Genomic DNA, 15,486 nt, shown 5'->3' with positions numbered 1-15,486 from the left:
AAAATGTTTAGGTCACTGTTTCAAATTTAATGTAGTTTAATACTCAATCTTTAAAACACATATTGAGATCCCTTAGATTGCATTTGCAGCTTTGAACAAGTTGTCTGTGTTGTGGGTTGTTTTCTTCACTGTATAAACTGTGCGTTGCTCATACAGCTGAAATTTCACTTATTGCCCTCTGGAGTAAACGGGTGGTATTACAAGCTTGCATTTCTCAGGAATCTTCCTTAGTATGGTGCGAATAATTTCGTTAATTTTTTGAACGTGTTATTTTTTTGTCAAATTAATCTCACCGAATTAACGCGTTAAATCGACAGCCCTAAAATATATATATATATATATATATATATATATATATATATATATATATATATATATATATATATATGTATATATATATGTATATATATATATATATATATATATATATATATATATATATATATATATATTACACACACATACACACACACACACACACACACAGTATTGTGCAAAAGTCTACGTAAGATGCATCAAAAATATTTTATTGTGTCAATAGGGAATATACATTTTAGACTCCCAAACATTACTTTTGCAAAAAGAATAGAATAGAAGAACAGGGAGCCCTGCAACAGATGGCATGTTCCCCACAGAGCCCCCCACTAAACATCATGTCAGTCTGAGATTACAAGAAGAGACTGTGCCCAGGTGTACCTAGGAGAATTGGGGCTGTTTTTAAGGCAAAGGTGGTCACACCAAATATTGACTTATATGGACTTTGTATGATGTTAATTGTTAAATGAAAATTATTTATGGCATTATTGTTGAAGACATCCTCACTATGCAACATTTTTCTCAAGTGCCAAAAAACTTTTGCACTACTGTGTGTAGTGTGTGTGTGTGTGTGTGTGTGTGTGTGTGTGTGTGTGTGTGTGTGTGTGTGTGTGTGTGTGTGTGTGTGTGTGTATGTATGTATATATATATGTGTGTGTATTTATTTATATATTTGTCAAAAGACTGGAAAAAGTATTGAAAGAAATGTTTTTTTGTTGAGAGTTCAGAGCAATTTTCCCTTATAAATGTTCATCACCGCCAGAAATATCCCTGAATCCTCATGAGTTGAAGCCAGATCAACAACAGGTCAGGAAATTCCTTTTGAAGCTCAAATGTTTTGGGAAGAATGTTCTGAAATTTCAAATGGCAGATCATTTTGGCAGGATCTTGAGTCTGGCATGTGTGTCATTCAGGCCATTCACACTTGGCTCCATGGTTATCTAAAACCGAAACAGATCTTATTTTTCCAAAAGGCATCAGACACAGGCTAAGTCATTGAGTTTTATATTTTGTTTCTGCTATTTCAAACTTAGCCCTTGCAAGCTATAAAGTCTGGGATATACAGTATATGCTTCCATAGATTGAGTCAGTGATATACCCTTAGACACAATATTATCAATTAATTTGTACATTTTGTAATTTTATTTTTAAAGCAGGATGAACCATTTGTCTTGCAGAGCAATGCACGACCGGTAGCCTTTCTGGAATGTCTTAAACTTGTCTTAAACAAGCGGAGCGATACAGACAGGAAAACGTTCCAGTGCTGTTATGCTAAATATCAGCACTCTTCGAACGCTACCTGTCCAATCAGATCAGAGGATTTTTGGGTATATAAAATAGGGCTGTCAATTGATTACATTTTTTTTAATCTAATTAATTACATGGTATGCCGATTAATTCATTGAACGAATCGCAATTGATCGCCTATGTAAATATTTGCTTAGAAAGCCCAATAAATAAATTGATAATTTATTAAATCAATAAATAATAATTAAATACTTATAAATAGTTATATTTAAATAATTATAAATACAATATACAGTAAATATATATTATACAAAATGATAATATAGATCATTAAAATGCATTAACTCATTGTGACATACGAGTAAAGCATAAAAAATTACGGTAACACTTTACAATAGGGTTCCATTATTTAACAACATTAGTTAACCTGAACTAACAATGTGCAATACTTTTACAGCTTTAATTAATTTTAGTTAATGTTAATTTCAACATATACGTTTCTCAAATAAAAAGTTGTGTTTATGCATTATGAACTAACATGAACTTACAATCAACTAATATTAACAAAGATGAATAAATACTGTAAATAATATATTTTTAACTGTTTGTTCATGATACTATGGCAGGGCGGAGGGCAGGGCCGGGTCGTGATCATACACACCTGGTCCCTTATCAGGCTAATCAAGCCTCTGAGACGGATAAAATCCGACTGCGGAGGATTGTGCGGGAGAGAGAGATAGTTTATGGACATGTCCGTCATGTGTTTGTGTCTTCTGTTTTAAGTTTTATATTAAACTATTATTTGTATCGTCAAGCCGGTTCTCGTCGCCTCCTTTCCATTGACTTCTTTACACTGGTGTCGAAATCAGGGAAGGAGGAGGGATACGCCGTAGTAGAGTTCTCGCCACTACCGTCCACCCCAACGGAGCAGCCGCGGCCATCATCCGGGGGACGAGGAGCCCAGCCGCCTGGAAGAGGACAACGCCGACCGCGAGGGGAGAAGGGGCTCCTAACCGACCGCCTGGAGTGGTCCTGGCCGCTGCCAGGGGCGGGGGAGACCCCTTCTGTTCCCCGAGAACGCGGCGGGGCGTTCCGTCCGCCAGGGGCTGGAGGACTGCCTCCGATCTGCCCGGAGAGGCGCGGCTATAGTCCGTTAGAGGGTGGAGGAGTGGCCTAGGAACAAGCTACGGCGTATCTGAGAACTGGCGAGTAAGTGTTTTTTTTTTTTTTTTTTAATCTCTCTCTCCCCTCTCTCTCTCTCTCACTGCCGCTCCGCGTTGACCTTTTCCCTCTGAGGCTTGATTAGCCTGGTAAGGGGCCGGGTGTGTATGAAGCTTAGAAAACATGTCTTGAGACCCTTGTTCATATTTGTGCTCCATCAAGCTGTGTTTGAATGCAAGAACGAGTTCTCATCATGTGTTGTCTGCTGTTTGTGAGAGTGGTTTGTTCGCTGTATTGCCCAAACAGCTGAAGTTTCGCTTGACACCCCCTGGAGGAAACCGGAAGTACTTCAAGCTTGAATTGTTCAGATAAGGAATATTCCTTATTATGTTCTGGGGACATGATTACTTGGGTTATTTTGAACGCATTATTTTTATATAATTAATCGCACTGAATTAACACGTTAAATCAACAGCCCTAGTATAAAGTTCAACAGAACTCACTCCAGTCTGGACAACAGCACAGAACAATTTCCACATTCAGATATTTGCACGCTCATTTCCATGTAAGACCGGCACAAGCATATTTCCCTACATTCTCTTCACTTTTCCTTTTGGGTGATGCCTCTGGATGATTTATATGCTGCAGTTCACAGTCTTCTCTGAATGCCCTACACTATAAAACTCTTAAAGTCAATACTGCAGTAAAGTACAGGATTATTTTAGACTGGCTTCTGTTATTGTGGAAAAAAAACTTGTGGGAGTAGCATGATGTGTTAAAATAAAGTGTTTCTCCCAAACTCTAGTGTGGATTTGACATTCATTTGTGTAGTAGACAAGCGGAGTGTGTGTTGTTGGTATTTAATATACTGATCTGTTTTCTTTTTAGTCCTAAAATTGTCATTTAGCTGATGCAACCCAAATACCTGAAAAGTAAAATGTACTTATCAATTAAAAAAGAGAAAGACTTTATTAATACAGGCTTGCAAGTTGTGAGAAAGGTTGCCATCTTTAATTTTCTCATTTGCAGGTGGCCTAATTGAGTAAATATCCCTGAATTCAGACTTCCGCCAGATCTGAGACAAATTATTGTAAATTCAGCATCTTTTAAATATTAAATCAATTAAATAATGCCTTCATATGTTCTTATTAGCTGTTTTTTGGTAAGAGAAGTACTATTAGTACTTTTTAGGGGTTTGTTCGCTATGTATTATACTTTGGCATGTAAATGGCATGAATTATACCTCAAATTGCGCAGCTTTTTGAGAGCTGTGTGATTTATTTTTGACTTTTCTAATGTTTGTTCTCTTTGGTGGTTTTAGCTGACCCCAGGGGGCAAGGCAGCCCAGGCCGGAGTGGGTGTTGGAGATTGGGTGGTGTCCATCAGTGATGCCAATGCAGAGGAGATGACCCATGTGGAAGCACAGAACAAGATCAGAGCCGCAACCGACTCCCTTACTCTCACTCTTAGCAAGTACGTACACACACACACTTTCTCATCATCTCTCATCAGTATCTTTGAGTTTCAATATCATTAGATATCACTGAAATATCATTAGTTATCAGTATCATGAAAGGGGAAGATGAGTCACTTATTAAACAGAACTTTTATTTAGTGTAGTATTTTGACCCTCCAGCAAATGTGATTGTATGTTAATTGTGAAGTGTACTTTGGTCATAACGTTGTTCTTTGAAGATGCCATATTGCCTACATTTCTTTATAGAGAAATAGATTTTTAACAATAATGAAGAAATCTTTTAAAAACAGACCTGCCCTGAGCTCAGAGGGTGTTAATCGATGGTCCTGTAGAAGCCATAAGTCAGTGTGATTTTTCATCTTCATTATTTCGAAATAATGTTTGTTTGACATATTCCCTGAGAAGCCCTATAATACCCACAATCCTTCAGCAAAGCCCCTTTTTCCCCAAATATGGCATTTACAATTTTTTTTATAGGATGAGTAGTTCATTTACATCATAAGAGAACACCGTAAAGTACACAATGGACTACACAGTATTGTGCGTTGTCTTTTTTTCAGATTTTCAAACTTTTTACTTGTTGCTTGTTATCAATATTGTTTAATGCTGTGATTCATATTAGAGCTGGTTGATTTGCTTCATGGATTAAAACAATTTATTGAAGATTTTTCTTTAATTCTGTTGATAAAATAAATGGGAGTAAAGGGCACTTAAACAAAATTGGGTGGTCACAGTCCCTGCCACTGAAAAACACCCCCACAGCATGATGCTACCACCACCATGCTTCACCGTTGGGATGTATTGAGCAGGTGATGAGCGGGGCCTGGTTTCCTCCAGACATAACGCTTGAAGTTGAGGCCAAACAGTTCAAAGCCCAGATCTGTGGAGTGTTGCAATGATGGTTGTCCTTCTGCAAGTTTCTCCCATCTCCAAACTTGGTCACACTCAACCAGTGTGACCATTGGGTACTTGGTCACCTCTCTTACTAAGGCCCCTCCCCGATTGCTCAGTTTGGCCGGGTGGCCAGCTCTAGGAAGAGTCCTGGTTGGTCCAAACTTCATCCATTTAAGAATGATGTGCTCTTGGGAACCTTCAGTGCAGCCAACATGTTTTTGTAGAGCCCCCCCACTGAACATCAAGTCAATCTGGGAATACATAAAGAGACAGAAGCAAATGAGACAATTGCAATTGAAAAAACTATTGAGAGCCTAAATAGATAGAAGAACTGTGGTGAATTCTCCAAGAAGCTTGGTACATCCTATCTGTCAACAACCAAGAAAAACTGCATCCAGCTGTACCTAGGAGACTTGGTGCTGTTTTAAAGGCAAATGTGCATTTAGCATAAGACTGCAACATAAATAAATGTGAAAAACAAAATGTGTCTGAATACTTTCTGAATGCGCTGTATATCTTAAAATAAAATTGGTGAGGACTTTTTAGTAAGTGTGAAAAATGTCAATCTGAATGACCAGTTCAGCCGCATCACCTCAGCACCTGTGCTTCTGCCTCACTGTATATTGCAGAGAAAGAGTGTGCCTGAATATCAAATTATATTGTGAAAAAAAAAAAAAAAAAAAAATGCATTGGAGCCCAACATGTATGGTTATGCGACCTCATTTTGGGTATAAACCCATAGTTTAAGAATCGCTGTTCTAAACCGTTCCAAATTTCATGTACATTAATATTTTAATTCAGGCCACAATTTCCTCTCTGGCTTTTAGAGAGTAGATCTATAAGAACTACTCTTTATTAACAGCTCTGTTGCCATAGCAATCCTGTTGATAACAGCTTGGCCTGGGACTTTGTGACATTTAAACCAAATTAAAGGAATATTCCAGGTTCAATATCAACAGCATTTGTGGTATAATATTGAATACCACAAAAATGTATTTCAACTTGTCCCTCTTCAGCATTATGCCACGAATGCTTTTGATTGAGCTTAACTTGTATTGAACTTGGAATATTCTTTTAACTGACCTGTAGAACTTCAGGCCTCATGTTTTTTGCATGTCTTTCTGAGAGTCTTTCTCTCACTCTTTCTTCTGTCTGTCTCTGATGTAATAAAACCGTTTTTTTGACTGGACGCATGGCTCAGATGAACCTAGGCTAAAGGTAGATGAGATAAGCAGGAGATAGAGTGGTAACTCCCTGACTGGAGCTGCCCATTGATTTTCAACATGGAGAAGAGAAGAAAAAAAAAAACAGTGCCTTGAGACAGCAAAAAGAGCCCAAATAAGGAAAGTTTGAAATGGACCGTACTGCCCTCAGACCGATCAAGAGCTGCTGATGGAAAGAGTCTAGCATCTGTGGTTAAGAGATGAGTAATGGGAAGAGATGAACACAGCTGCAGAGTGACATATGTACTCCTTTCTGCTCTGTCATTAGGCCGCCCCTGTGATCTACAAATGCTGACAAAGAGCTGTGTGATGCTCCGAACCGCAGTTATGAATGTGCTTCTCTTCCTTTTTAGGTGTGTGAATCATTTATATGTCATCACAGTAGGTAAGCACGTTAAGCGGTTAGTAATGGTCTGTTTAAGAGAAGACGGTACAAACAAACTCTTGAGCTATGAGAATTACAGCCTCTCCCTCAATATAATTTGGTTTAGCTCATGTTAGCAAGACTCAATAAGATGTCAATATCTCAAATGTAGTTTGTTCACTCAAAAAATAAAATTCAGTCCTCATATACTCCCCTCATGTCAATCCACCCCCGTATGACTTACTTTCTTCCTTGGAACAGAAAGGGAGATGTTAGGCCGAATGTTGACACTGCTCTTTTTTTTGCCATTAACATAAGTACACCATAAGGTGCCTTTCAGACCAGACGCGTTCTTGCGCTAAAAGAAGCTTGCCACAGTGCAACTAAAATAACAGAGAGCAGGTGTCTGGCACACTTTTAAAAGTTGCTGATCTTTTTCACTGGTAACAGTGTCTAAAGAAAGTGTCACTCCTGCGTGAGATGCTGAAAAAACTGCGAGATCCAGCACAACAGTCTAAGGCCTCCATCAGGCTCGTGTTTGCATAGAAAAACTATGGGAAATGAATGCGGATGGACGTAAAAATTAATTCAGTGTGAACAGGCCCCAGTGTTGTCTATCGCATCTTATATTCCACATTTTCTAAAGCCATACACGTTTTTTAAAGCCAACAAACCATAATTTTTTCCCTCCCCATTTTCTGCCCAATTCCCAATGCGCTCTAAATCCTCATGTTGGCATAGTGACTCGCCTCAATCCGGGTGGCGAAGGATGAATCTCAGTTGCGTCTGAGACCGTCAATCCACGCGTCTTGAAGGCTTCATGCTATTCTCCTTGGCATCCACGCACAACTCACCACATGACCCACCGAGAGAAAGAACCACATTATGGTGACCACAATAGGTTAACCCAACGTTACTCTACCCACCCTAGCAACCGGGCCAATTGGTTGCTTGGGAAGCCTGACTGGATTCCATCCGCATGCCCTGGATTTTAACTTGTGACTCCAGGTGTGGTAGTCAGCGTCTTTATTGCTGAGCTACCCAGGCCCCCCAAACCATAGTTTTATAGTTATTGTTAGAATTTTTCCCTCCATCGTAGCTCTAAAATCTCATTCACACTTCCCAATATTAAAATTTGGCATGTCACAAATGGTTATGAGACACTCGAACTAATTTCACATGAGATCAACCTTTTTTGGAGCTTAACAGCCCCATGTCACTTTCTGCTCTCATTGTATGGAAAAGAGCAGCTTAAACATTCTTCATAGTATCTCTTTTTGGGTTCTTCGGAAGCAAGCAAGTCATACAGGTTTGGAATCATAATTTTCATTTGTGGGTGAATATTCCCTAAAACTTTGGCCATGAGTCATGTTATTTTTCACTTAAACCTTCCTTGTATTAGATGAAAAATCAGGAAGGGGCTTTGCTTCGGTTAGCTCATTAAATGATGCTGATACAGAGGATGGTCGGTTCCCAGAAAGCTCTTTGTCTGAGAAAAATACCACAACATTTGGAATTCTGATTGGTGGAATCAGCTGATTGGAGTTGTGGAGAAAGCGGTTGTGTCCTGTTCTGTCATATCAGTGATTGTATAGATGATGTCATACCTAACATTTTTGTAGAGTTTGTTGTGACATTGCTGTGCAAACATCTCTGTTTACCAATGTTCATAATTACCACTTTGCCCAGTACGCTGATAGATGATGACTAGCTCGAGTATAGTTTTGGTTTGCTTTGGTTGTCAGAGTTTCTGTAAGCTATCGTTTGCTGTCTATCAGAGAACAATTACGGTGTTTGTATCTCGTAGAAAGGCGTAATTGAAGACAAATGTCTGAACATGTCTGTATTTTCCCCTAGAATAATTTATGGCTGAGGGTGGTGCCGTTTTGGTTTACATGCTGTAGTTTCAATATCTGTTTGGGAAACCACTTGAATTGTGGCATGCAAGTGTACTTTGAAACAAACAGTCTCTTTTTAGCTTTGTCTTTAACCATTGCCCCAATTTTATGTCTCTTTGTTGCCCTTCCTGTTTGGCTGTCGTGGCATTCAATGCAGTGTTTGTGCAAATCACTAAAGTCAACATATTAATGTTAAGTATATTATTTACAAAAGTTTTTGTATATTTTAAATCTGGTAAATTACATTATGGGAGAACAGTTAATTGTAGTATGTTTATGTATCTGTTCCTTTGCTAATGTATGTGGCACAATAGTACTGTGTTTGTGTTCTCTGTTATTGGATGTGTTTATTTCCTGTGCCATTTCCTGTCCAGATGACTATTGTAAAACAGCCTGGCTGTGCCGTTTTCCTCTGTATTCCTCTCTGATGTCTGCTCATACTGGCCGCTGTTAAGAGGATACCATCATTGTTTAACAGGAAGTGGTTTACAGGCACAGGAAATGCAGACTCATATGGGGTCACTGATGGAATGCTATCATTTCTCCAGACTGCTGAGCCTAGTCAAACTGTCCAATATAGGAAAGAAATTATTGGCGACAAGTGGAATTAAAGAGCAAATTCCTTGTTAAGAAAGTACTGTGACTGTACTATGGTACAGTGATGGTACTAGATGATATGGCGCTTTGATATATGGTTATTTGTCATATATAATTTCAAGCAGTGACATCAGTGTCCAATTCTTTTACAAATATTATTTATATATTATATATTTATAAATGGATTTGGGTACAGTGAACCGTAAAAAATCTAAAAGGTCATTTAAAAATAGTGAATTTAAAAAAGATCGTCACAGCACCTAAAGCGTTCACGATAGATAAATTACCTTATCCTTCCGAGACTCGAGTGTGAATGATAGCATGGCAGCAGGTCTATTAGCTTAAATTTATACTTACAAGTCTTCCATTTTAATACAAATCCACTTTACAATAATGGGACAGTTACATCACATGAAGTTGTATACACAATCCATTTTTCCCAGTGTTGCAAATATTTATCGATCTGTAGATTCAATGAGAAATGTCATTCTCTCCATGCTTTGAACATTGGTCACAATATCCATCCAGTCAGTTTTTGTTGGAGGCTCAGTCTGTAACAATTTTCTTGTTACAGCTTTCTTGCTGGAGGCTAATAGCACCTTCAATAAATATTTGTCTTTTCACTTACAAGTGGGCTGCTATGTTGCCCAAATAGATTGTGGAGAAAGAGCAGTCAATTCCTTCAACAAATATGTAATGCATTATCTCCTGCCAGTATGACCAAATGGCCTGGCAGCTCCAAAATACATGAACATGATCTGCCAGCTGTTCCCCACATTTCCTCAAACATAAAGCCATTCCCATTTCACCCATCTTGGTTTACAAAATATCTTATCAGATTCCGCCCACAGAATTCTTTCCAGAGGCCCGAACTAGTAGAACTAGTAGACCGTACAGAACACAATCAACCAGTCTTCCTCCAAAATAGATAGTCCAGATTCTTTCTCCCAATTTAACCTCACCTTATTTGTTGAATGTTTCTTAGTGGATTGGATGGCTGAGTATAATTTTGAGACCAGCTTCCTATTATCCTTGTTTTTATACATGTCAATAAATATATCAATTAAATTGGTTATAAGAAGTAAGAAGGTTAGAAGGCTATATATTTCCGAAAGTTATCTAATTATCCCCTTGATGAAATTGAACAGAAGTAGGTGATGTACCAGTGCTGAAACCTCCCATCAATCTTTGCTTAAAGTTGGGGTCAAAAGTGACCCACCTCAGTAGTCTAGCTTGTCTTTCAAGTAATGGTGATTTACACTCCTTAAACCAGATTCTAAGGGAGACTTTAGTCAATTGATTTAAATTATTAGAGTGATGCTCATACAAAGTTTTGCTACCAAATACTAATTGTAGTAGATCTCTAACTTGGAGACCTCAAAGTCCTTCCACTTCGCTATATATTCTGGGTTACAGCAGCACGCTAATGGTCTTGGTTTAGCCGCCTTCTAGTAATCTGGTAAGCATGGTCATGTGAATTCCCCCCATATAAATTGTGAAATCCACATATCCCAATCATTGAATTGTTTCAGTGGCACCTCAACTGGTAAGGATTGGAAGAGGTATATGAGTCGGGGAAGCACATTCACAAGGCCTATAATTACTGGCATATATTTTGGAGGTATCTTTAGTTATGTGGATCCCCAAATACTTGATATCTGATGAGTTCCATTTGAATTCAAATCTATTAAGCATGTTTTTCTGGGGGGTATAGTTATAGCTTAAAATTTGCGTTTTTTGCTCATTTAATTTATATCCAGAATAAATTCAAAATCTTTTAAGAATGGACATCAACCTAGGGATGCTAACCTCTGGTGTCATAACAAACAGCAGCACATCATCCACATACAAACAAATCTTCTGCTCCAAGCCTTCAACCGTTATTCCTTTTATCCCATTGTCATCCCTAATAAACTGTGCTATGGGCTCAATACAGTAAATAGAGAGAAAAGTGTCGGGCTGAGAGGGCAGCCTTGACTGCAGCCTCTCTCCATATTAAAACTCTGAGAAAGATGCCCATTGATCTTTATTCTAGCATTTGGTAAATTATATAGAGTTTTCTGAATCGAATGCCTTTTCCGTGTCCAAACTGATTACTATAGCTTTGGCATTCCCCTTAGTCACATGGTCAGTTACATGCAGCTCCTGCCTAATATTATCTCGTGTCTGTCTGTTGCGTACAAAACCTGTTTGATCTGTATCTACTAGTTCTGGTATTATGTGTTCCAATCTTTTAGCTAGTATTGATGCATATAAATTATAATCCATGTTCAAAACCGAAATTGGCCGAAATGCACTACAATCCTTTCTATCCTTGCCCTCTTTAGGGCTAATCGAAATGTTCTAGGTGGCTCCCCTCCATTTAAGGATATAATGAAAATCATCAAAAAGTATGGGAACTAATTGGTCTTTAAAGGCCTTATACCACTCAGCCAGGAAGACATCTGCTCCCGGTGCTTTGTTTGCCTTTAATCTAGAGATTGCTTTCCCTATTTCCTCCTTTTTAATCTCTGCCAGTAAGGCTTTTATTCCATTCTTCACCTATGGAGGGTAAATCCATTGACTCTAGAAATGCATTTATTTTCTGTGAGCTGGTTGTATTTGGTTCCATATATAAGTGTCTATAATAATTCTCAAAAATATTTTAGCTTGTGACATATCTTTTTAGTTTTGGGATCCCTAATTTCACATATAGTACTCCGCATGCTGCTTCCTTAACCATGCCAGGAGCTTCAAGGCCCTTGGGCCATTTTCATAGTATCTCTGCCTAGCAAATTTGGCTTTTTTCTCTAGTTCTTCCTCACCCAGTTTATTTATTTCCCTTTTAACGTTGCTTATTTATTTAATATATGAGGTTCCTTCTTTTCAATGTGTTCTCTCTCTAAGACACTGAGACTTTCCTGTAAATCGAGCAGCTTTTTACATCTTTCCTTTTTCCTATGTGATGTGAGGGCTATAAGCTTTCCTCTAATTACCGATTTTGCAGCATCCCATAAAACACTTGTTGATTCTTCCCCATTGATGTTATTATCCATATAGTCTCTAAATTGTCTCTGCACATATTCCTTGCATGTATTATCGTTAAAAATACTTGTATTAAGTCACCAAAGCTTATTCTTTTTTTTTTATTGTCTAGATGAAAGTAAACAGAGATATCTCTGATCCCTATCTTGCAGTCTTTGTGCCTGTCCGAATTACAAATAAAAAAGGTAAATTCTTGAATAGACTCATTGACTTGCTGAGTAGAATGTGAATTGTTTATCTGCTGGATGGAGAACCCTCCTGCAATCAATCATTCCCAGCTCTATTAAAATGTATTTGTAGTTATCCTGGCTTTAGGAGTTAGCCTCTTTAGTGTACTAGAGGAGTATTTTTCTCTGCTGTTTACATTCACTTTAGACATCACTCTCGGTGTTTACATGAATACCTCACCCTGATTTTGAAATGTATTTGACCGCTCAGATGCTCATTAGCGTGAGAATTTTCACCACACACACGCATGTTCCACGCGCACACATATGCAACCTGTCACTCAAACAGGGCGCAGCTGTTACTAGATCACTAGCGAATTATAAAATGATGTGCTCCGTATTACTTTCAACACCAGAATAAAAATATGAACTTTCTATTAAGTAACACAGGCCTTGGCTATCACAGTTATTTAGATATATATAATATATTAGGGCTGTCAATCAATTACAATTTTTAATCAAATTAATTACAAGGTGTCCCGATTAATTAATCGCATATAAAAATATTTGAGAGAGCCCTCATAATTCAATATATAATGATGAAATAATTATACATAGTTATCTTTAAATATAATATATATATATATATATATATATATATATATATATATATATATATATATATATATATATATATATATATATATTCAGATAATTAAAATGCATTACATTCTTGTAGCAGAAGAGATAATCATTGATAAGACAATACAAAAAGCGGCTTTAGAATTCAATGTATTGTTTACTACCATATTATCTTAAGTCAATCATTGGCATACAGTTCACAGCAATCCATTCCTCAGGTGAATTTGTCAATCAGTTGGAGATTTATTATGAGGGCTTGTTTAAGGACCCATCAATGTACACCTGCGTCAGACTTTTTAATTTTAATTTTTTTTTAAACAAGCCAGGGGTATACATAGTGCACAATACTACAGATATATTTTACAATAATGCCAAGACATGATATTCATAACATAGTGTAATAGTTTTCAATGCTGTGGAGTTGTTGGAGGTACAAAGAGTATTTAAATAATATTTTACGTCTTTACAAAAAAGTGCAAATAGGGGCTTTATAGACATAAATGTACATTTATGTATAAAAAACTTGGCAAGAAAAATAAACGGATTCATCAGAAAGTATTAAGTTATCAAAACTGTGAAAACCAAATAAAACGTCTTTTATAAAGCAAAGATAAACTAGTTAAAATAGAGGTACGTACAAACAAACAAACTTTTCTCCAAAATACTACAATGTGGACACATTCCCAAAAAAGGTGATCTACAACATTACTGAAGGAGCAAAGTGGATCTATTTCAGGGAGCATGTTTCTTAAATAAAGATTGACTGGGTAAAAACGGTGTAACAGTTTAAAGGACACCTCCTTAACCTTGTTGGTAATTAAATATTTGTGAGGTAAAGACCATACGACCTGCGTCAGACATGCTTGTGTCACGTCTCGGGTGTGTTCGTCATACAAATAAAATGTTTAGGTCACTGTGTCAAGTTAAATATAGTTTAATACTCAATCTTTAAACACTTCTTGAGATCCCTTAGTTCGGATTTGCGCTCCTTCAAGTGTTTTGAACGCAAGAACATAACGCATGTTTGTGTTGTGTGTCCGCTGAAAGGGTTGTTAATGTTTTGTTCACTGTAATAAACTGTGTGTTGCTCACACAGCTGACATTTCACTTACTGCCCTCTGGAGTAAACAGGTGGTACTACAAGCTTGCATTTCTCAGGAAAGCATTGCGATTAAATGCATTCATGCGTTCATTTTTTGTAAAATTAATCGCACGTTATTAACACGTTAAATCGACAGCCCTAATATATATATATATATTAGTTATATTTTAATTGTTTTTGTTATTTACGTGTTAATCAGTCTGCTTGTCTGGTCGGGCAAGTAAAATCATTTTTCAATTGCCCCTTCATAAATCCACTTGTCCCATACAAGCGTTAATGTCGAGCCCTGTGAGCAATCAAAGAAATGAAGCGGTTACCTGCTTTGAACTTGCTGCTCAGATGCTTAAAGTATTTTCGTTGGCAGAGCAGCTGGTAATAACGTTAACAAATCGTGTGTGTGTGTGTGTGTGTGTGTGTGTGTGCAGCGGGGGGTTGGGTTGAGGCCGACTGACTGGGAGTAAGAGATGCTTTGCCAAAGCAAGGGCGCAAAATACAACGTTGGAGATATTTTATGTTCAATTAAAAAATATTTTCGGTTCATTATGAAACCCTGGTGGGACAAATTAGACGGTAAAACATTACTTGAAATGTCAAGTTTTGGGCTCATAATTCAAATATCTATGTTACTTGAACTTGTTTTTCTTAATTTCATAGAATTCAAGCCATTGAGTACAAAATTGAGACTATGAGGTATACCCATAATGCCTTATTTCATTTCATTTACATTTCACATTTATGCATTTGGCAGACGCTTTTATCCAAAGCGACTTACAGAGCCCTTCTTACAGGGACAATCCTCCCGGAGCAACCTGGAGTTAAGTGCCTTGCTCAAGGACACAATGGTAGTGGTTGTGGGGATTGAACCAGCGTCCTTCTGATTACCAATTTACCAGTTATGTGGTTTAGACCACTACACCACCACCACTCCATTATGTTTCCTTGGTTAAAGGGAACAAATGGGGCATTCAAATAGTTGTTATTAATAATTCATAGATGTTTTAGCTCTTTTGTAGGATTATTTATGGTTGTTTCGTGTGATGTGTCGTGTGATGTCACAATTGGTGTGATCTGTGTTCACTTTGGTCAAGTTGACCCTGTTAACTCTAGCTCAGTTTTCTCCTTGTGCATGTGCAACTGAAGTACATGTGTCTGTACATTTCTGTGGAGTAATGGGTTTATTTGTTAAATGACTGACGTAAAATCAGTTATAATCTTTATTTGAGCTGTGTTATTGTATGATCTTAATTTTGGTCCCTTCAATTAAAACTTTTAAAAAGTATAACAACAATATTTAAATAGCAAATCTGAGTTAAGTCTACTTGCATCTAGTTAGCTAACTTAAATCATTAAGTTAATTCTATATGATCACCAAGT

At 37.4% G+C, this 15,486-nt stretch overlaps 1 protein-coding gene across 2 annotated transcripts in view; it reads left to right on the top strand.

Annotated features, from left to right (window-relative positions):
- Positions 1 to 15,486, top strand: part of LOC127659915 (PDZ and LIM domain protein 7) — a 66,921-nt gene that overhangs the window by 23,300 nt on the left and 28,135 nt on the right. For both annotated transcript variants that reach the window (XM_052149905.1, XM_052149906.1), the window contains exon 3: positions 4,046 to 4,197. In XM_052149905.1, the coding sequence (XP_052005865.1) occupies positions 4,046 to 4,197 (152 nt within the window). The remainder of the gene's footprint in view (positions 1 to 4,045; positions 4,198 to 15,486) is intronic.

This window comes from Xyrauchen texanus, chromosome 19 (genome assembly GCF_025860055.1).
Source record: "Xyrauchen texanus isolate HMW12.3.18 chromosome 19, RBS_HiC_50CHRs, whole genome shotgun sequence".
Lineage (NCBI taxonomy): Eukaryota > Metazoa > Chordata > Actinopteri > Cypriniformes > Catostomidae > Xyrauchen > Xyrauchen texanus.
This window is presented reverse-complemented; position numbering and strand designations above follow the sequence as displayed.